At 39.2% G+C, this 23,315-nt stretch overlaps 1 protein-coding gene across 1 annotated transcript; it reads left to right on the plus strand.

The window, feature by feature from the left end:
* Positions 1 to 342: 342 nt before the first annotated feature.
* mst1rb (macrophage stimulating 1 receptor b) lies at positions 343 to 23,101 on the plus strand. The gene is made up of 21 exons (XM_059329463.1): positions 343 to 580; positions 4,673 to 5,980; positions 11,103 to 11,279; positions 11,375 to 11,497; positions 12,057 to 12,227; positions 12,330 to 12,490; positions 13,604 to 13,739; positions 13,872 to 14,008; positions 14,202 to 14,381; positions 15,040 to 15,139; positions 15,286 to 15,504; positions 15,600 to 15,746; positions 16,453 to 16,606; positions 16,783 to 16,872; positions 16,967 to 17,182; positions 17,287 to 17,367; positions 18,285 to 18,466; positions 18,603 to 18,712; positions 18,889 to 19,054; positions 19,822 to 19,958; positions 21,068 to 23,101. Exons 2-21 carry the CDS (start codon positions 4,775 to 4,777, stop codon positions 21,297 to 21,299), a joined length of 4,125 nt encoding a protein of 1,374 aa, XP_059185446.1. The 5' UTR covers positions 343 to 580; positions 4,673 to 4,774; the 3' UTR covers positions 21,300 to 23,101.
* The last annotated feature ends 214 nt before the right edge of the window (positions 23,102 to 23,315 follow it).

A 23,315-nucleotide genomic window follows, 5' to 3' on the forward strand; every position in this document is an offset into this window, starting at 1 on the left:
TATTGTACCACCATGAGTACCGTCATATTTCAGGGCACCAACATGAGAACAGTAGACATGCAGGTCTGTTGCCTAAACAACTGAAACAGTAAGGAAACAGCAGGGGACACTTTGTTAGCTCTGATGTTTTAAGTAAGGAAATATAAATACCGTGGAACAGTGGTTTATTACAGCCTACAACATATAAAGGCGAATTAGTTAAAAAAAAAAAAAATTGACATTGACATGCATTCGTTTATGGCATCGTGTACGTCACCATGGGAGATTGACAAACCAATGAGAGTTAATTGGGTTTGCTGCTGGTGTCGGTCTGAAGAGGGGAGGAGCGAGCTGCTGCTCCACTGAGAAACAGCACTGACTCACACCGGGAGCTGAAGTTAAATCCGAAACCAACACAGTATTCATGTCCCGGCGCTTTGTGAGGACCGATAGACTTTAACCCAATTCAAAAAACAAACGAAATACAATTCATGGTGTCATCTTAAATCTGCCAGTCATCCCTGCGCTGTTGTGGAGTCAGACAAGGAGCTTACCTGACACTGACTGCTTCCCTGAAGAGAACAGTAACTAACCTGTACAGGTAAGATTTTCACAGCATGCACAGCTGAATGTGTCAGGGATATTTTAGAACAAAACAGAAACTAACCTGCACCGTGACACTGCTAAGTCCCCCTGTAGGCGTTTGTTCAGATATCAAAGCAAACATGCAGCCAGTACAGGTAAACAACCAGTCATCAGAAATATCACAGTCATAAACTATAACAGGAAATTAAACGTGTCATATAGTGTGTTAAAGTCATTGAAAACCTATTACTGTGAACTGTTAGAGAATTAAAATCACATGTTAGTTTTTTTAATTTGTATTTAGAGTTTTAATTGTAATATAAGAAGGGCTGTGAAGTGTTCGTGTGATGATGACGGTTAAAGGTACTATTTCATGTTTAATTTTTAAAATGATAGACTATTATTGAATATTACAATTAACACTTGTTATTGGATTTATTCTCACTACAGTATAACACTGATAGACCACTGTGCCTGACTGAAACTATTCTCTGAGCTCACAGAGCAAGGTGTTGCCCTGTTTCCTGCAGCTGTTGTAATCAAATACCTTTTTACCTAAGGAATGAAGCCAGAATGCAGTGGCACGATTTTATGGCAACCTGTTTGAACAAGTAACAGGAGCATGAACAAGGAGATGAAATAAAATAACAAACAATTAACAAATTACCAAAAAGATAAGACGAGAACAGACATAAAACACAGGCTAAATAATGCTCTTCTTTGCAATATGCAGAACTGATTTGTGAAACATGATAATTTGACCCCTCGGATTAAGCTCATCCTTATGTTAATGTTTCAAAATAAAATAAATGCAGAGCCGCTGTTTATTCACAATGGTGGTTTTGCTGTTTCTGTACTTTTCTGTTTAGGATGCATATCCTGCGCCCGAATCAATACATGTGTCCTTGGGGTACAATATGTATTGACAATTGATTGTTTTCACTGCAGCTTGCCTCTTCAGATCCCTGTGGATATCTATGCAGTGATTCACGAAATTAAGGGATACTCTTTCTTGATCCAGTTAACTGTTAGCAAAGTGCCAGTGAGCAAGGCACTGATCCAGTAAAGCTGTTGCGTATGACTGCAGCCTCACAGGTTATTGCTGTAAGTAAGTGATAGTAGATAAGATAAGCTCATTGATCGTAAGAGGTGAAATTCAGTTGTTGACAGAAAAAAGTACTGATTAATAGAAAAGTAAGTTAAAATAAAATTTTAATAAACAGAATAAAACAATTAAGCAGTATATCCAACTAGCATCAGATTAAAGGTGGCAGTTTACAAGGTATAATAGCAGCCAGTCTAGTATATAGTGTTCGACAGAATACTGTGATTAATTAATCATACTTATTGTTGTGGCTTAGTAGAAATAAGGGTTTGATGTATCATGTGGTAAGACAGTACAACATTTCAACATAGTATGAAGTATGAAGTTTAAGCAATAGTGCATGGTACATTGTAATAGTGGTATTATATTATATAAATAATATAATACCATAATAATACAACTATAATATAATATCATATGATATAGTACAGTATGAGTATAGTGTACTAGTATAGAGAAGTATAGTATTTAAAGAATACAATGTGGTTTTGTATTGTACACAGTTGCTCATAAAGTTGGAATACTATATATATATATATTACCTACTTCCATGAAATGATTGTGACAATGTGATTTATTCTTGACAGATAAAGTGTATATCTTCTCAAAACTTTATTCCAAACATATCACAATGAAAATATAACCACAATTAACAGAGGATTGTGTCTGAAAACTAAATTATTCCAACTTTATGGCCGACCATGTATGATAATAATATATAATAATAGTAATAATATTGTTATTATGTACAAAATATTAAGTGCATTAAAAATATAATGATATATACATATATCATCAAAGTATATTAATTAATCAGCCCTACAGAGAGTCACAATGGGGACTGTTTGTGTGTCTGTTGTGTAGTCAAATGGCAGTGGGCACAAAGGATTACTAGAAGCACTCAGTTTTGGACCTGCGCAATGTTGGATGCATTGGAAAATTAAATCCGTAAATTCATATTCATGCTAATATAAAACATGCACAGACCAGAAAACAGAAGATGGATTTAACAAATTTACTATAAATCAGAATCCTACATCTTTAATTCACCTGTAAGCTGATACACTGATGCAGCCTTCAGCAAAAACCTGCATGCTGGCCGGCCTGTAAATAGCACTGTAGTACAATGAATGGAAACTCAATTTCAACCATTTGCTTTATTAACCATGAACATGAAGAAAGTCAATCAGTGTCATTACTATGTATCCCCATGTCCTCTAACCTTAACCTCAGTTTCACATGGAGCTGCAATTGTTAAAATGTAACACCGTGTTAGTGGGATTCTATGAATTATTGATGTGAAGCACCATACTTGACTTCAAACTTTTCCGTATGCCTGCTTATAGCGAAAATAAGTGCTGTTGTCTTGAAAGAGTTTTGGTCAAAATAAAGTGTCTTTGCTGCTAAATAAAATAATCAGAGCTAAAGAAATTCTCTGGCACGAGTAGCCAAGTCGTTTTTTCTTCACCTGGGGCTTAAAAAGGCACATGTCCTCATATGACCATCAGTCCGTGCACATCTTTTCCCCTGAAAGGCACGTAGTGGTTGTGACAGGAATGCAAAGTAAAGAGGCCAGAGTTCTTGAATACAGCCTTACCGTGATGTGTCTAGTTAATGATCCACCGTACAACGTCTGTTCAGAATGAAGACAAGGCTCAGAGTTTGGAACATGGTTCCATTTGGTTGGTTGCTGTTTGGAGGCTGATGGAGATAAGAATTGCTAAATTTTGTTGATAAATTTGGTACATTTACTAGTTGTGTTACAGCCTCTTCTCTTGCATAAAAGAACATGACTCATAATGGGAGAACAGATCGGATGTTGGATTAACAAGAATAAACGCAGCCAGACAGATATGAATGACTTGTGCAGGAAGTCACAATAAAATTCTTTTATCCACTGTCTACTATGCTGAACACTACAGCTCCCTGTTTGATTATGTAAACATTTCCTCTCAGTGTTTGTGGTGAGTCAGAGGAAGCTTTTATCTTTATGACCACATGTACTTTATCATCATCTGGCTCAACCAAGATGATGATATTTGTCACCTCAGATTTGTTAGGAGTCAGTGCAGAACATAATTAAGCAGACTGATATTGATTGCAACTTTCTCTTACTACATAATTTATCATTTTTATGGGATTTCAAAACTCAAAATCTCTTCGAAGTCATGAAATATACAATCAATTAGTGAAAAACTGCTCATGACTCCTAAAACAGGCCTGGACTCAAAAACTCCAAATACAAGGAAATTGGTGTATGACAAGTTCTCAAAAAACTAATGAAAGCCACAAGTCTACCCAGTTTTTATTTCTGTGAAAGTCCACTCTTGGTGCAGAATGCAGAATTATAATGTAACAGAAAATAATTGGTGTAGTAGATCTCTTCTGAATGAATCAGGTTTTAGTCTCCAATCATTTGGAATACAATAATAAGATGAGGTTCAGTGCCATTTTTGTTGTAGAGGATAATTTTATTTAACAGACTTTAATTTCCGTGAAAAGGACAATGAATTATAGATGTTTGTTTCTGTCTCCTTGTGTTAGTGTTAGCTAATGTAGGCAACGTTGTTAATGCTTGTAGTCACAAACAAACTTAGATGTTTGCTTCTTTTGTTAAAAAAAATATATATAATCACAAGCTACAAAGAAGCCAGAACCAGTGTTTGTTTCTTGCTGGTCCTGGCTTCCGGTAACGTTAGCATCATGGCTACCAATGTCAAAACTAGAAACAAACCATATCACAATTTGAACGAGAAACCCCAATCTCAGTGTGAGGATAAAGGCACAGTGGTTGATGCACTTCCTTTGTGCTGAAATCAAGGCTTTATTTTCCATACCTGGTGGCAGAAAGAACTGCATAGTGAAAGGGACGCTGATGGTGTCATTATCATATTGCAGTTACCTTATGCAATTAACATTTACTTTATAGTGATAAAGTAAACCAAAAAAACTGTCTGTTGCCACTTTGAAGATTCAATGACTTACTCTACTCTCTTAACACAGGCATCAGCAGCTGGTTTTAAGGATGCTTTTGTCCCAACATCGGACCTGGAGGTAACCCCAACTTGTCTGTGCTGTTGCCCCCCCTTGCAACCCGGACTGGAGATGGTCCACTGGACAGCACAGTTGGGGACATGTGTCTGTGTCCAGACCCTGCTGGCCTTTGCCTTGGCAAACTGTCCCTCACTTGCCCCCAGCCCTGTCAATTTCTCTGTGGTTTACACTATGCCCTTCTTCCAGGCCAGGGGCCCCATCCAGAACATAGTCAACAACACGCTTTACCAGGAGGTTTATGTTGCCTCTCAGAATGTGATCGAAGCTGTGAACAGAAGCTTAGAGAAGGTGTGGGAGCTCCGCACTGGACCAGTGGGAAGCCCAGAGTGTCAAATATGCAATTTGTGCAACATTGACAAGGATCCCAATTTCCTGGAAGACACAAACAATCAGGTCCTACTGTTGGATACGTTCTATATGTCTTTATACTCTTGTGGAAGTTCTCAGTATGGTGTATGCTATTGCCACCAACTCAACTCAAATGGAGAGCCACCCTCTCCTTCTAAGTGTTTGTTCAGAAAGGATTCGAATTCTGCTGCTTACTGTCCAGACTGCTTGGCTAGCCCTCTTGGTACCAAAGTCACAATGGTCGAAGAGGGTCAGACCGTCTACTTTTTTGTTGCCACCACTGTCAATGACAGTGTGACCCAGCGTTATGGAAGGAAGTCATTATCAGTGCGTCGACCACTGGCCACAGAAGATGGTTTCTACAATGATGTGCGTGGCCTGACTGTCCTTCCGGGCTTGCGGAGGACATACCATATTGAATATGTGTACAGCTTTTTCACTCAGGAATTTGTCTACTTTCTCTCAGTTCAGAGAGAGAGCCCGGATCAGGATTCTTCTCCATTTCAGACTCGCCTGGGCCGTCTCCCACGGAATGAATGGGAGATGAAAAGGTATCGTGAGGTGATCCTGGAGTGTCGGTTTGAACCAAAACGGAGGAGGAGGAACGTAGCCAGTGAGCCTTATAAGGATGTGGTGTACAACGTGGTCCAGGCAGCCCACTTTGGCAAGGCAGGCAGGGAGCTGGCAGAGGAGTTAGGAGCGGAAGAGGAGGATGACATCCTCTATGGGGTCTTTGCTGTTACTGATGACAACGGGGTCACGGAGCATGACTCTGCTCTGTGTGCTTTCCCTATGGACAATGTGAACAAAGCAATTGTAGATGGTGTGGATGACTGCTGTGAGTCTGGACCAGAGCAGCTCTCCAGAGGGCTCTGCCACTTCCAGCCCTGTGAGAGCTGTCCACATGAGGTGAGCCCATCAGCCCACTAACACACAACAACTCCAGGTGTTTAATGTGATCTTAGGTCAATCTGGTTTGATCCAGTTTGATCCAGTTTCTTTAAGGCCAACCCACTCTCACTCCCTACTCATCAGATACGGACATCATCTGTATGAGATGCACCTGGCTTTCCATGAACCCCAATGTAACCCATCCACGCCATAATTATCAGGTCAGAGCATAAACATAATATAAAGAGCACAAAGGTTTGTTTAAGGTGGACAGGCAGAAGGGATGGTAAATGGGTCAACCAGCAAAGTTTGTGTTTGTACCAAGTGTGAAACCAGGAGTCCATGTTGTTATTTTATTATTCTGTTAATTAACTGACATAAGTAGTTAGATCATGTTCTACATCAATTTTGTCACCTATGTCATCTACATCATTAACATTACTTTGTCCAGTAGTTAAGTAAGGAAGTAGTTGTTTTTAACCACAATCCTGTTTTTTTTCCCCTAACCTTAACCCAGTTATTTTGTTGCCTCAACTTTATTCACTTAAATTTTATTTTGAAAAACCACACTACACCTAATTTGCAGAAATTGATACCCTGTTCCTTCAAAACTGATGCTAGAGTGGTACATAGAGTGTCTGTATCTCACCAAGCATTGGCATCTGATAAGTTGGGAGTGAGAATGCGTTGTCAACACAGTGTTGTACTGTACTTGAAAAAGAAAACAAGACAGAACAAAGGTACATTCAGTTGAGTGTGTGTATCTGATTTATGAAGTACTGGTAAGAGGAAAAGTATGTGGATCCATGAGTTTTCATCAATGCATCACTCACTTTTAAGTTGAGATTCACAGTAAATTACAGTAAAAAAAACCCAACTGAAGTATCTTTCTGAACTGCACCCATTTATATGGGTAATTATTTGCTGACTCATGGTGCAGAAATCTTGACAGGGCATGTTAAAAATCTTACCGCGTGGGCTATAAATTGTTATCTTAACATGTGCATACATATTCAAAAGCTAGCAAGGATAGATATTTACGCAGGGGATGACAGCACTTGAAAACATAATTTTCTTGTTTATACATGAACCAGGAAAGAAAGGAAATAGGTGACATGAGTAGAAGGTTCATCAGATGTAGATTAAAACGGTTTTGGTCCTACACCATCACCATATCTCTAACCCCTAAACAAAGCAATTCTTCACTCACATTTCTGGCTGGAGCAGGATTATTGTGCAAAAGTAGACCCAGCCAAACATGACTAATGAAATGAAGCAAACTGTAAAAACGTTTAGTGTTGCACAGAGCTTGCTCCAGCTGCATGTGGTTATTGCATGACTCATTGATTTCCTAGTTAAATCTGTCTGCAGATTATTTTGTAAAATGAATGTGAAACCATTAGCATCAGAAATAGGAATTAAGAATGCCTTTGAGAGTTTATGCATACTTACTTATTCACCATTCGGGAAACAAGTGAAACAGCTTTTGCTGGCTCTGTTTTTAAAAAAAAAGCTCACCAATGACAACATGTTATATGTAAGTGTAATTAATAAAAAATAGAAGACTAAAAATTACAATTTAAGGGATGTGACTGTATTGTAAAGCTGCGCTCCAACCTTCAGAGACAGATAAAAAAATTTGATAGATGGATCACCTTTGAAGCCAGGCTGGCTCTGTCCCCCTATTTCCAGTCTTTGTGCTTAGCTAAGCTAGCTGCCTGCTAGCTTCATATATAGCATACATACTCAAGAGTTGTACTGATATTCTCACCTAACTCTCGACAAGAAAACAGAACATTTTCCCAGGTGGAAGTACTATTCTATTGCTGTACTGTCATGGTCTGGAGGTTTATTTTGAAAGTGATCAGAACAGCTGATTTAACTAATTAACAGGTTATGTATATGTAAATGTATATTACTCTGAAATGATCATTCATTTGAAAAGAAAACCTTTTGGGATTTCAGTTAAGTAGCATTAGGGTTAGTGGAATGCAACCAGAGCCACCTGGATATGAATTCAGTGAGCACTCACTGTTATATCCAAGAAAACACGGATACAAACTGCTTTTTAAATGAAAACAAAAACAAAAACATGGAAACACCAGTGGAATGAAAATTGGACGGGGGCCAAGTGGGAGTAAGGCTTGTTTGCAGTAGACTTGTTTTCTGCATCAGTTGAGTGAATATCTCAGGTCAGACAGGAAGAGGGTATTTTTAACAATTTAAAAAAGATTTAATCTTAAATCAACCAAGCTAGAATAAGTAGGCCTCATTCCTTGTTGTTATATCAGTTCTTAATATGTGACATTGTGTGTATTCTGTATCCTTTTAAGGCCACAGTGCTGATATGGAAATATATTTTTAAACTTCTGATATTATGAGAGCTTTGGTTTCTTGGGCTGATTCTCTTGGGAAAAAAACTTTTTGTCTAGATCCCATGAATATTTCCCATATTATTTCTTAAATTAAGTTGTTCTGTCCTGGCTGCTGGTGAGTGTGAGGGAGTAAGGGGTTGTGCTAATCCTATCTCTTTTTACTAAAAGTACATTCTTGCCAGTTTTAGAATAAAGTAAAATTCTCACAACTGAGTTGCTGTTATAGCAGTTGCAGCTACAGTTTGATTTCATATAGTTTGGATGTTGAATCTTTGAACTTGTGGCAAAAACAAAAATGTGACTCAGACACAAATTTGGAAGCGGTTCACATAAACAGTTTTATGGAGTTGGAATGTATTTATCTTCAGTGGAACACTTTCTACTTGGATGACTTAACTTTGCTCCTGAGGCTTTTTCTGTTTTGCTGCTTTTGGCTGCTGGTCTGAATGTTGAGTAACCTGCCAGCGGGATTGTCCAACAATCTGAAATCCAGGTTATTCCATTTCTCAGCAGATCAAAACAACTTTGGTGCCAACAATATCATCACAAATTTGGATCATTAGTTTAAATAATGCGGAGTAATTCATTTTCAATATGAGTATGCAGTTTTCCTGATCACAGGCGAGTTTTGGTAACAAAAATATGAAACTTTGTTGTTTTATATATATATATATACACACACACACACATATATATATATATATATATATGTGTGTATATATATTATGTGTGTGTGTGTGTGTGTGTGTGTGTGTATGTATAAGTAATGTTCCTGTTCAGGCTTTTCCTCAGTGTCATTTTAGGTCTGTTAGTCCTTGGAGGTATCTTGACTCTTCCAGTTTGTCTCCTTTAGCTTCCAAATAATATTTTTTTTATGTAAGTCTTATTTAAGGTTAAGGGTTCAGGAAATGAAATGAAATGAAATTATAACCAAAGCTTTATATTCCTCTAGGGATTGGAGGTGAATGATTTCAATCAATAGCCATACTGATTGTGTTTTACTAGTGGCCGCTTGTTACAGCAGCTCTCGCTCATTGTTGAGCTATTTCCTTTCTAGTTGTCTTTTTTCATTTTTCTGATGCTAATACCTCATATATTTCTAGGTTATACTGCTGTTTACTATTTATTGTTTTTTGCTATCCACTTTGCTGCTAAAGGAAATCGTAATCTTAATCTTCCTTTTTTTAAGACCCACTTAATTTAAAAAAATGTCACTTTTATTTGCAAAGAAAACAATTATAGAGTGTAATTTATTTGTTTTTATGTCTTGGCCTTAAGGTATTAACCAATGTTTACATGAAAACTCCCTTTAATCAAACACTGATCCACCCTGCTCCGTGTCTATAGCGACGAGGCAATCCTTCTGTCAGCATTGCAGCATATAATCATTTATCATGGCCTTTTAAATTATGAAACGATCATATTATCATGGCAGATTCACCTTGTGCTTCTGTTGTGCCAGGGACATTGTTTAGCCTAATTACCCTGGTTACCAGTACAGCTCATAACATGTCCCTTCAAGCAAACAGCTGGTCCTCTCTTACTACAGCTGTACTTTATCTCTATAATACTACTGTTTGAGACTACGGAGCTCTCCACAGATAATGAATACATACTCTGACCCGTCAAGCTGATTTGTACAAAAAAAACCCCAACTCAACATCAAATTCATAGTAACAGAATAAGACTAGAAGGAACATTCCCATTTCAGTCAATGTCGGAGGATGCTCAGAGCACATGGGAGAAGGTAGGCTTCAGGACTTTCTGCCAGAAAGATTTAAGTCAAAAAGGTTTTTCTGGCTGAAAGATTTAGTAGTGATAGTAATAGAATAAGCAATAGTAGCAGTTTAAATAGCACCAAAGTAGGTGCTGGGAGCAGGTTGTGGTGGATGAAAAGGTCAAGCACAGGGCCTTCAACCAGGGAACCGGGAATGGGTCCTGTGTTTTTAGACTTTTTGTATTTGTAATATTCTTTTTAATAATAGTAAAACGTTTTCAGTTGTTAGGTTTAGTGAACAATGGTACATGGTTATGTTCAGGCAATGAAACCACATGCTTTGGTATAGAAAATGAAAGTACTTGGTGAGGTTTAGGCAACAGAACTACATGGTTAGGCTTATAAAAGCTGATGATTTGGGTTAAAATCGGTCCTTTCACAAATCTTCAAAAGCCCTGAAAGGAAATTTGTCAGAGCCCTGGCCATTCTTATTCATGCTGTTGCTATTAGTGACTGTTGGAGCAATTACCAAACGAGCAGTGCAGTAGTTCAAAGCATTGAGAGCCTGATGTTTAAAGAGTAACACTTAACAACGTAATGCTTTATCCACACACTCTTGTCAGCACATTGTTAACGTCAGATGAGTGACAATTTTATTCAGCTAATTCTGTGTATTTTACTTTCTTTACTTTTTTTTATTAACATGCTAAATGAACACGGCACTATTTCTATGTTCCAACTACTGGCTTGTTTCTACTGCTTTGTTAAAAGGGGCCTTGCGTTGGGATGGTTGTCTATAACTTGTCCTTGAGTTTGGATTGTTTGGTCTGAGTACTATTTCCAAGGTCAAGAAAAACGTTATGCTAAGATTTTTTTTTTTTACCTTAAATATGGATAAACCCTTAATACACAAAAGCCACTTCAGGATGTCAGACAGGTCTAGCTTCCTGCTAAAGATCCTACTGTCGACCTAGTTCAAACATGTCTAATATTGTCTTCCTAACTAAATTATTTTCATGTCCTCTGCTGCCTATGGGCTTGGTACTAGAGCATGGAGAACAATGCCACATGCAGAGACCATCCAACTATGGTGTCAAAGCCCTACTACAGAGTAGACCTCTTCAACAGGCAGATGACAGACGTCCTTCTCACATCTTTGCTCGTCACAACAATAGAGAACAAGACTGTAGCCCATATTGGCACCTCTACTGGCCGTCTGCTGCAGGTATACTGCATGGTTTGAAAAATCACACTTTTTTTTATTCTTGACATTTTATATGATCCACTACTAATAATCATTTGTTGTGTCTTTGTTGGCAGCTTGTATTGACAAGATCCAGCCCGATTATCTTTGCCAATTATTCTTTGGTAGAAAACCAGAGGATCTCGTCCATTGCTGCTGTTTACTCATCAGAGTATCTTCTCTTTGTGGTTGGAGACGAGGTACAAAACCAATTCCATGAAATGAGCACAAAAAAAACTAATTTATATAAACACAAACATGTACAATGGTTCTCTGGATAATACAATCATCTGATTAGGAGGCTCAGACATGCAGGTCAGGTTACATTACAATTTCAAATGAGGTGGAACTGTGACTCATTGTCTACTATTGACTCTATGATGCTCTGGAGACCTTCTGCCCAGTGCATGCTGGGATTAGTTGTGACCCCTCTGACCCTGAGGAGGCAAATCAATAAAGTTGATTTGACTTTGCATTTTGCAGCAGGATGGATGTTAGAAACTGGCACAGGATCAGTTTTCACATGGGTATTGTGGTATGTTTTGGTATGGATGTATGGTATGGATTATTTCCTGTGTTGTTGAAATTGTTTATTGGACTATTTCATCACCAGGAGCTGTCTATGAGACCTGTTAAACAGCCTGGTGTTGAATGAGGCCCAGTATCAGTTTCCATGTTAATAGCCACATTAATAATGTAGTAGTGCATGGCAATAAGATTGGATTTGTGACCTTTAAAATGATAATGTCTCTGTTTCAGATGATTCAGGTGCCCCAGAGGGGACCGGGCTGTCAACACTTCCTGACCTGTGCCATGTGCCTGACAGCCCCGAAATTCATGGGCTGTGGCTGGTGCTCTGGCGTGTGCTCCTGGGAAAGTGAGTGTCACAGTCGCTGGAGGAACGAGTCCTGCCCACCAGGAATCACTGGGGTGAGGTTTGTTCTGTAACCAAGGATACAAATGTCACTTTGTGCAATGAATAAAAGCGTTTCATTCCAAGGTGGCACTATATATTCTTCTTTATTGACGCAGTTCTCTCCACGGACTGCTCCTCCTGATGGTCAAACAGAGCTGACAGTGTGCGGATGGGAGTTCCAGTCCCCCTTAAAACCTGCCATCACCTCCAGAACCCATCAGGTCCGACTGGGACAGACTGCTTGCACTGTGCTATCAGCCAAAAGCAACAACACACAGTGAGTATCCATGCAGGCATTGTTCCAAATACTATCTGTCATATTAATTTTGTGGAATATCCAATTTTAGGATTTTTTTTTTACACCAGAAGACTTTGTTATACTGTGATCTGGTCTATTGAGGCTCTTAGAGCTTTGATTATAGTTCCCTCACCTAATCCTAACACTAGTCCGTGTTATATAAGCAAATAAAGAGGGAGCATATTTTTCAGGCTCCCATTATGTCCTGCATGTCCTGGAACATATGACCTAGGACATATGACATAGGACATTGGAGTGACCCTGTTTTGTGACTGACACCAAAATGATTATTGCAGTGTTTTTTTTTTGTCACTAGATTTTGTCGCTAGATTTAGCGACTTTTCAGACCCCCTAGCGACTATTTTTCAAAAAAGCAATTAGCGACAAATCTAGCGACTTTCGCACTCTCACAGTGTTTTTTTTCTTGCTTATTGTCTTTCCCACAATGTTATTCCTCTCTTCTACAGCGTCTGTTACAAGTACATGCACATGGTAAATTATGCAAATTAGGTGATGCAATCATTTAGCGACTTCTAGCGACTTTTAGGCAACACTGGATATGTGCCCTGTTATGCCTTGTTACAGATGTGTTGAAATGTCTTTGTCACATGTCTGCATAACCAATGTGTGTAGTGAAACACTATGAGCCTACAGCCATGTTAGCTGCTCTGTGAGGCTTTACTGACACACTAACATCAGCATGCTAACATTCTAACACTCATGTTCATTAGGTAATGTTTAACACATTTACCATCTTTGTTTAGCATTTTGGCATGCTAGCATTTGCTAGTTAGCACTAAACAGCTAGTGTACCTGTATTGTGCTAAGTATTGAGGCTAAAAAGGGTTAAACATTTTTTTTATTTTATTGCACTTTTGTATTAACACATCAATATACTTCCAGTGGACTGTAGAAGCTGTATGGTGCTTAGCAGCAACACTAACCTTTTGAAAGAACTTTAGTCTCCTGATGCTGTTTAAAGTAGAACAATTTGATTCATTTCATTTTTTTTAATTAAATGTCACTGGTATTGGAGTTACTGTATTTGCCACTGATATACTGACAGACATGTTTTGTGGTGCTGCTCTTCAGCTTGGTGTGTAAGATTCGCTCTGGGGCCACTGAGCTGTCCAAAGCAGTAAACATTACAGTGGAGGTGCATGAGGGCAAGGTGGAGGGACGCTACTCTATTGACGGGAAGGCAGAAATGCCAGGATTCACATTTGTGGTAATCTTTGCTGTTATCATCTACTGATTACGACATACAAGCTATAAGTAATTGTATAAGCTATCTAAAATGTGGAACCACTTTTCAAATACATGTATTTGATGAAAATAATATAATAAACTGTACCTCCAGATTCCCAACATCACAGAAATCCAGCCCAACTATGGTCCTCGTGTTGGGGGCACACTGATCACAGTGACTGGACCTTACTTGGATGCTGGGAAGACCAGGAAAGTGACTCTCAATGACATGCCCTGTCCGATAAAGAGGTCTGGAAAAACGTATTTCTTATCTGTTTCCATTACACTAATGGATGTATCATTATGGCTTGGGAATCCAGAGACTGACTCAGAGCTGTTTTCTTTACGAACATGCAAAATGTATTTGAAAGCATGAAGCTCTGTGATCTATCACAGTTTACATGTACTGGCCTGTAATTCACATACCTCTGTCTCCCTATAGAGTCACAAAGCCCAGAGGCAATGTGTCCTCCATTATCTGTTTGTCCCAGCCCATCTCAGAGGTGAGGGATGTCCCTCTGAGTGTTTTCATCGACAAATCTCCTGTGCTCACCACAAAGGTGTTTTACTACAAGGAAAACCCGATGATAACAGCTGTGCTGCCTGACTGTAGCTTTGACAGGTAAGCCAGTACGACAGAGAGAAAAAAAATTCTACTGGGTAATTTTCCATGTCTAATCTAAATTGCTTTCTCCTCTGTGTTTTAGAGTTTTGGCAGTGGATTTTGTTTTTGAGTGAATGTTTTTCTTTTTTTTGTTAGGATAGTGTTTGTTGTTGTAATGCTCATACTGGCCACAAGAGGCTGAAGTGCACCACTCCTCCTGTTTTAAATGGAACTAAAGCCTTTTATGTTTTCTTCGAGGCGAGTTTTAATTTCTTAATGTTCTCTAAACACACAAACACAAATCACAAAAATCATCCTGACCAAAAAAAACATTTTTTTTCACATGCCAAAAATGTTCTATATTTTTGCCGTTTCACAGATGAAACAATCTTATTTCCCCTGACATTATAAAAATGCAACAATGTCTTACATTTCTTTGTACACAGATGACAAAAATGAAGGAACCTAGAAAGATTATGTTGGCAAAATCTTTTGTTTACACTTGTTCCTAAGTCATAAACACAGGAGGGAAAACTATTATGATTGCACTTGGAAAATGGATTGCCAGATTTTCTTACTTGCCTCTCCTTCTCAAATGACATACTCAGTTATAACAGGAAGCAATCCCCTGGCATTATAAAAATGTAACAATGTCTTACATTTCTTTGTACTGCAGGGGCTCTAAGATCGTCATTGGTGGGGAGAACCTGGATTCCGTTTACCGCACCATCATCCGATTTAAACCCAATGAGAGCCACTTAAAACCTGTGACAAGGGTATAATGTTCATTATAATGTATTGTACATTTTCTCTCTGAAGTATTAATGTTTTAGTCAGTCCAGTTTTTGATCTTTCTCCAAGGTTATATGTTTACAATATACCATGTTTACCATTAAAGAAACATTACACTGGTTCATTTCAGGAGTGTATAGGCAAGTCCTTGCCCACAAGGATGGAGTGTATCTCTCCGGTGTTCCCCAGGGATGAGACAGAGGAAGGAGAGCTTTCTTTTGACATGGATGGAGCTTTGGGACTTTGGAACAACAAGTTCTCCTACCATCCATATGGCGAGCCCATCCCTTTTGAAACAGAGGGACACGTGCTGAATTTGTACCCTGGCTTTGACGAAGTGTCACTTCATGTAAGAGAATTAATGACAATGTAAATGTGGATTTGTAATATTATTTATTTTTAAATAACAAAGTCTCACATTTTGATATGACCTCTTTAAAACAGCATCAGAAGCTGAATCTGGTGAGCTCTTGTATGACCATCATTATGACAGTGGCAGGCGTCGATTGTGATGCCAAAGTTCTGGACAATGAGATCACCTGCAGGATCCCCAAGAACATGACCATCCCCAGTGAGGGACTGCCAGTGAAGGTACATGGATTTGGCATGCAACACAGAGCCCTAAGTCCCACATGTGCCTGTCTAGTTATCACCAACCATTCTTGTACATTGTCCACTGTCAAGCAACCATCAGATGGGATGGACAAATAATGGAAAATGAAAAACAAAGCTTTGTATAGTTCTCGTAAAGATAATTAAGATATTTTGCAAAATAAATTAAAATTTGTATCTTCTGAGCACCCCATTTGGAGGCAGAGTTTGCAAGTGGTAATTGTGTGCTGAAGCTGCCGTATGGAAGGCTGCACCCATACACCCATGAAGAGTCAATTACAGCTATCAATCATGATGTCACAACCCTTTTTTATAGCATCAAATAACTAATTAAAACAAAACTAATTAGAGAAACGAACATTTGAACATACAGTAGCATCATTAGAACTTCATACAAGGACAAAAAAAACATCTTTAGGAAAAATTAAGTGTACCTTGATTTTTTAGTTTGGCCCATGTCCTCTCTGTAAGTATGGAGAGGGCGAGGTTTATAACCTAACCAGCCAACAGGGGGCGATCAATAGTTTTTGGCTTCTACTTTTGGGAGCTGTCAGTGTGTATGATGCTGACAGTTAGCTTGATTGTTTATTCTAGCCTTCAAAGTCAGCAAAACCTCAAAGTACAACAATATGAGAATAGGCTTCTTGTTGTCTAACAATAGTGTTTACTGAACCCTGTTCTTTAGATCTCTATCAACGGGCAGGTCCACAACGTTGGTAAGGTGATGAGGGTCAGCAACCACTACATGGTGGGTATTGTTCTGGGGATCTTGGCGGCTCTGGTTGCCGGCGCGGTGCTGGCCTTCGTGGTTATGAAACACTTACGGAAGAAGAAGAAAGGTGGGCTCCTCTCTGTTACGCGATTCTTGGTCAGATATGTTTGTACAACTGCTACCGGCTGTGGGTGGGAATTTGGGATGAGTCTTTCAACTAGAACATCCCTGGTATTGCGTAGGATGTTCATGTGTTCTTCTTCTGGGGTTGATGATTAAAAAGTGTTGTGAAATGTTTTGCAGCCTCCATGGTAGAGAGCCGTTTGGCCCACAGTGCTAGTCGCTCTGGTACAAATAATGTGGAGCTGTCGCCTGTTGGGGACTACAGGAGAGGTGACTGTTTAGCTAAACACATTTTATACTGCATTGTTGTACTGTACAGCTTGTTTGCTTCTGACACACATACCTTTATAATTTTCATTACCAGTCATATCCCTGAGTCCTCCTACCCCGCTGGTGGGGCGGGTGGTGTTCCCCAGCCTGAGCTACGCTACAGGCAGTATAGATCCTACTCTCACTCCCCTCATGCCTCCAGAAAAGATCTCCATTTCCAGTTTTAGGCCAGAGTTGCTAGAGGAGGTGAAGGATGTTCTTATTCCCGCTGAGATGCTTATTGTGCAGCACCACAGGATCATAGGGAAGGGTAAGGAACCCCACTGCCTCTATGTGAAAGAAAAGTAAGGTATGTCCTGTTTAGAAGGAACAGCAGTAGTCCTGTGTCATTCTGCCTTTGTTTTCCCCCTGTAGGTCATTTTGGCACTGTCTATCATGGATACTTCACAGACCAGAACAGTAGAGAAATCCACTGTGCTGTCAAGTCTTTGAATAGTGAGTAACATCTAATGTATATTTGCATATATATATATATGCATGGGTGATTTATGAGACAATGAGCCCCTGGGCATGGACGTACCTCTCCTTCACAGGAGCAAGATACACAACATAGTTGTTCAGCCTGTATTTATAGTTAGTTTGTGTCTTTTTTTTTAGTCATCACGCATAACTTGTGTGTCTCTTTGTGGTTGATTAGCGTCACTTTCTTATTGTTTTGGTCTTTTGAAATATTTGAGTCTGTTGGGGTTTTGCCTCTTTTTGTGGTCATTTGTTTTTTTTTGTAGCTGTTTGTGTCTCTGCAGTAATTGTGTGTCTCTTTGTGGTTATTTGGCCTGTCCGTAGTAGTCATTTTGCATCCCGTTGTATTTGTTTTGTGTCTTTTTGTGGCTATCTGCATCTCTTTTAAGTCCTTTTGTGTCTCTGTAGTCCTTCTGTGTCTTTTTGTGGTTGTGTTGTTCTGTTTGTTGTATTTTGCGTCTCTTTTAGTCTTGTCTAATCTCTTTGTGTCCCCCCTCTCCTATTCATAGTCATTGTGGGTCTTTTATTATCACCACCAACTGTCTTTCATCTATTGTGGTTGTTGTGTTTCTCTTTGTACTCATTTGATGTTTCTTTGTTGACAATTTTCATCTCTTTCTAGTCAGTATGTCTTTAGGCTTAGGATTAGGGTTTGTCCCTAACCCTAACTCCCGCAGGTGAATGACAGAGGGGCATTAACTTCAGCCCCTGGGCCTGTTACTGCTAGACCTGATCAGTAATCCACCCATCTATAGATGCTTTAGGAAAACACCACAAACTTTCTCTTTAAATGCAACTTCTCCAAATTGTCGGTCTTCCTTTAGACTTGAGTCCATAATGTTTATGTAGGTGTGTGTGTGTGTGTGTGTGTGTGTGTGTGTGTGTGTCATCAGGAATAACAGATGTCGAGGAGGTGGAGCAGTTTCTGAAGGAAGGTATCATAATGAAGGGTTTCCACCACAGTAATGTGCTGTCCTTGCTGGGCATCTTCCTGCCACAGGAAGGGCTCCCTCTAGTGGTGCTGCCGTACATGAAACATGGGGACCTGCGGCACTTCATACGCTGCGAGAAGAGGGTGTGACACCGACATTAAAACAGCGCAAATTAATCTTCTGATTTATGTTCAACCATCTGTTTACTAAATAGAAAATATGTACATGTCCAAGTGTTTTAAGTCAGTATTTCTGTCACATGTTTGTGGATTTGTTTAGAACCCTACTGTAAAGGATCTGATTGGCTTCGGGCTGCAGGTTGCCAAGGGGATGGAATATTTGGCTCAGAAGAAGTTTGTGCACAGAGATCTTGCAGCACGCAACTGCATGTGAGTCACTGAGAAATGCAGAGAAATAAGCAATTTATTCATTGCCATTAGGCCTGAATTCCTCTTTAATTAAATGTAGGGAGATGACGGTTCAAATCAGGATAAGTTTGTTACATAACAGTACTCAGTTATAAGGTTTTTTCAACCAAACCATAATGTTACTTTTCTGTCTTCAGGCTGGACGAGTCATATACAGTGAAGGTGGCAGACTTTGGCATGGCCAGAGATGTCTTTGATAAGGAGTATTACAGTGTTCAGGATCACAGGAAGGCTAAGCTGCCCGTCAAATGGATGGCCATCGAGAGTCTGCAGACACAGAAATTCACTTCCAAGTCTGATGTGGTGAGCCCATGAAGATCCACCTCAGTGTTTTAAGGGAAACTTGTCAATGTTTGCAGGGGTGGAAATAAAAGTTTGATGCTTCATGTGTTTGTCTTGTAGGTACATTATGAACAAAATATCTGACTGTAGATGTCCGATTCACAAAATTGTAACTGTTTAACATGTCCCCTGTTAATGTCAATTATAACAGTGTTAATATACAGCAATGATTAATACACTATTATCTTTAGATTAGGAAAAGCAGGTTAATACTGCAAACATTTTTATTTATTTTTTCTCTCTAATCTTTTTTTTCTGCCAATAATTGGATAATTTGACCTCTTTTGAAATGATTAAAATAAAACAAAGGCAAACTTTTTTTTTTGTTAAAATTGTAGCTGAAACAGTAGCCATCTATTTGAAGAGTCGCATGTTGACATGGTCACATATTATTGGGCGCCACAAATAAAAAATGCATTAAGAAGTTGTCCACTGAAATTGCCAACTAAACCTGACAGCACACTGATGACAGAGTTGCCATGCAACCAGTAGCTTTGTCATTGGTAACTAGACAGATGCTTGTTAAGGAGCCATAATGTCTGTGTTCAAGGTTGTAAAGTTCTTCCTCCTCATCTCACAGAGAGATACTAAGCACATGTGCGAGACACAAGTCACTCAATGGCACCTTTAAAACCGTATACAGGCTTTTAGAACACAATACTGATTGGGAGTTCAGGTCTGTCCAAGTGAATTGTTACTTTCTGTAACTTTTGCCCCTCTTGATGCAGTGGTCTTTCGGTGTGCTGATGTGGGAGATGCTGACCAGAGGAGCGAGCCCGTACCCAGAGGTGGACCCTTATGACATAACACATTACTTACTAAAGGGCAGGAGGCTTCCCCAGCCTCAATACTGCCCCGACCCTTTGTAAGTAGTAGGAGCTGTTCATGTAACTTATTTTTCTTACATGCATTGCAAAACTTGATTGCTTTAGTATGACTACTAATACTGCAATAATACTAACATAGATTTACAACTTTACAACAAAGACCGAGGCACAAAGTCCAAGTTGTAGTAACATAATGTTCAAATGGTCAATCAGTATTGTGAAACCCACAAATTGTCCACCTCTTGGTATTCCAACACAGTTAAGCAATGCATTTTGGGAGTTAATGTGTATGTCTACAAAACACTTCAAACAACAAAACCACATACACACGCTGTGGTGTTTTTGCCATTTTAATGTTAAAACCCTTGGACTGTAAGCATTTGCCAACCAACTTAAAGATTGATGGAGAATAAATCAACTATTCATACCCCTTGTCCTCATGGAAAGGCTCATGGAAAAGTGTCACCAGGGACCAATATCAAACGCCAACATAAGGCATAAAAGGCATAGTTAGAAATTTGGGGAAATATCCTTATTTGCTTTCTTGACAAAAGTTAGATGAGGAGATTGACACATCTTTCATGTCCTCCTTTCTTAAAAAAATACTGTCAACACAAGTTCTGATTTAAAAAAAATAAAACCAAATAAAAACACAAAAAGACAATTGAAGCACTGTCATGCATGCCAAACCAACAGGGTGTAAGCTAATTCTAAAACCATGTTGGCCAATCACACAATGAAGAAGATGTTGCTCAACAAGAAGCTTGTAAAGAAACATTGACTGATAGGCGGCCTAGGTTCATTGGTACCTCTGTAGCACATTCTGACTCCTCTGTTCTTCAATACAGTCGAAGTCTAGCTTTACACATGTGTAAATATGTAAAAAAAGAAAAATCCTGTTAGCAGGTTAGGGTTAGAGCCAGCATTATTCTGGCCATGTCTGCCATTGCAGAAATTATTATCTAATTCATGACACCTTACCATGGACATAATGTCACGCACACTGATGTCACAAGCTAAGAACAAGTGAAAGAAAGGCTGGAAAGCACGGAAAAAGCTATGTTGACCCCTGACTCCTGTACACGTGCACTAGGTCTAAGCTGGCCCTTCTCTCCTTACTCAGACTCTCTCCATGTTTTTTTTTCAGGTATAGCATTATGCTCCAGTGCTGGGACCCTGATCCAGAGCTGAGGCCCAGTTTTGCTACTTTGGTGTCGGCTGTCTCCACCATCCTTTCTGGTCTGGAGGGGGAACATTACATCAGTCTGAATGTCACCTATGTCAACCTGGACCAGCCACGGCCCTACCCTGCCCTCACAGAGTCTGCTGACGAGTATGACTCCACAGATGTCGAAGACTCTGGCTCGCTCTCCTCCTGATCCTATCCTTTTCCTCTCTCTACTTTAAAATGGTATTGGTGCTAACAGCAAGAGCACAAAAATCCTGGCCAGTTTGGTCAGTGTCTCTTACTTCAAATAAGATACTGCCTACTGTTTGTATGCAGGAATGTGATAGTAAGATGCTTTCAGTTGGCATAGCACACCCTCGGGCAGCCATATTGGAGGTCCATCGCTATTGCAACAATAGCTGAGTAAAGTTTGTGCTTCCAAACTCTGCTATCTTAAAAATATTTAATAGACATGTTGTTGCTTATTTTTAACTGGTAACAGATGGCACTGATGATACATCTAATCAGTTTTGTAGGACTAGCTTGTTCGCTAGAGACAATAAAACAAGTCAGCACTTGTTATGTGTCCATTTGAAGCTATTAGCATGACACTCGTTAGCCAAATCAGCCTGCAGGTAGAGCATATCATGTCTCAGGGCCCAGGGCCCTATGATCCCAAGGCAAATATTCTGGGAACACACACTCCCATTGTGTTTGGGTCAAATATGATCCATTTAAAGTTTTCATTATCTCATAAGTATAATCTAGTTAACTTTAACCTCTTTCTGAATCTAAACCTCTTTAGAAATTGCAATTGCCAACTACTATTGATGATACAAAATGTTTAACTTGGCATTTTGAATGATTGAATAATAAGTTGTTTTTTATTGTCCTTTAAATTGGCTTATTTAAAATTTTGAGCTGAAATATGTTTGGGAACATTGGAATTGATACCAAAGGACCCTGGGAACATAGGACCCTTGAAAACATAGACCCTTGGGAACATAAGGCCTTGGGAACAGAGGACCTTGAGAACATAGGAAATTGGGAACAGAGCACCACCAGAGATTAACATGTACAATTTAGGAACACGTGCCTTTGGAATCATAGGTGCCTTTGTTGAGTTCCCATTATGTGCCATATAGGTCTAGGAGTATAGGGCCCTGGGAACTTTGGACCCTGGGAGTACAAATATGTAGAATTGGGGAACATAGGACCCTTTGTCATGTTTCCATCATGTGTCTGAGGAACATATGTCCCTGGGTTCCATAGGAATGACCTCCTGCATGATAGCTAGCTAGCTAACAATAGAGTTCACAGTAAAGGTTCCTAAACATTAAAGTGTGGTACAGGCTAGGGTTAAATAGGTAACCAACTCTTACTGTGGGAACTGAATTGTTCCTCTCACCATAGAAGTCAATTTCACATTTCTGTGTTTTCTTGCTCAGCTGATATAAATGCAGACATTATAAATATAAAGTCAGTTCATCCATGTCCTGGCTACAGTATTGAATAATGGAGTCACAAAAAGCAGAACTGTGATGCAAACAAGTAAAATCCATGCAATTCAGTAACCATTAACTTTCTTTTACTACCTACAACATACTGTTACAGCAGCAGAGACCATGTGTATATACGTTTAGTTATGACATTCTCACATTTGCTTTTAATTCTTTTGCAGTGTACTGATTGTTCTAGATGTCTTGGATCATACTTCTGTAACGCACAATGTTGACAACAGTGTTCTGAAAGCAATCTGACATCACCCTGTTGCTTGTATTTCAGACACAATGTCATTGAAATAGTGTAATAAATTAAATATTTATTTGTTTATAGATTTGTTTTCATGCTGTGGACTATAAATATGAGAATTTATGCAAACTTCTATTTGCAGTGGATTTACACAGTTTAATATTTTCTGTAAAGCTGAACCTTTTGTTGCATTGTCCACTAGATGTCAGCATTCTGTTAGAAGTATCTGCTCCTGAAGTCGTTCCCAGCAACATGGCTGTTTTACAGTATGTGTGCATCATTTGTGCCGTAGCATAGCAACATGAATGACCTAGGTCTTTCCCCCTATCTCTGAAAACCAACCAATAAGCCCTCTTGATGCCACATAAGATATTAAAAGCAGACCAATACAGCACAACAGACCAAGCAGGCATGTTTTCTTTTTTTCCCTCCTCCTTCATTTATTCTGCCTTCAGCCCTTTGGCAGGAACAAATG

Source organism: Centropristis striata, chromosome 3 (genome assembly GCF_030273125.1).
Source record: "Centropristis striata isolate RG_2023a ecotype Rhode Island chromosome 3, C.striata_1.0, whole genome shotgun sequence".
Taxonomy (NCBI): Eukaryota; Metazoa; Chordata; class Actinopteri; order Perciformes; family Serranidae; genus Centropristis; species Centropristis striata.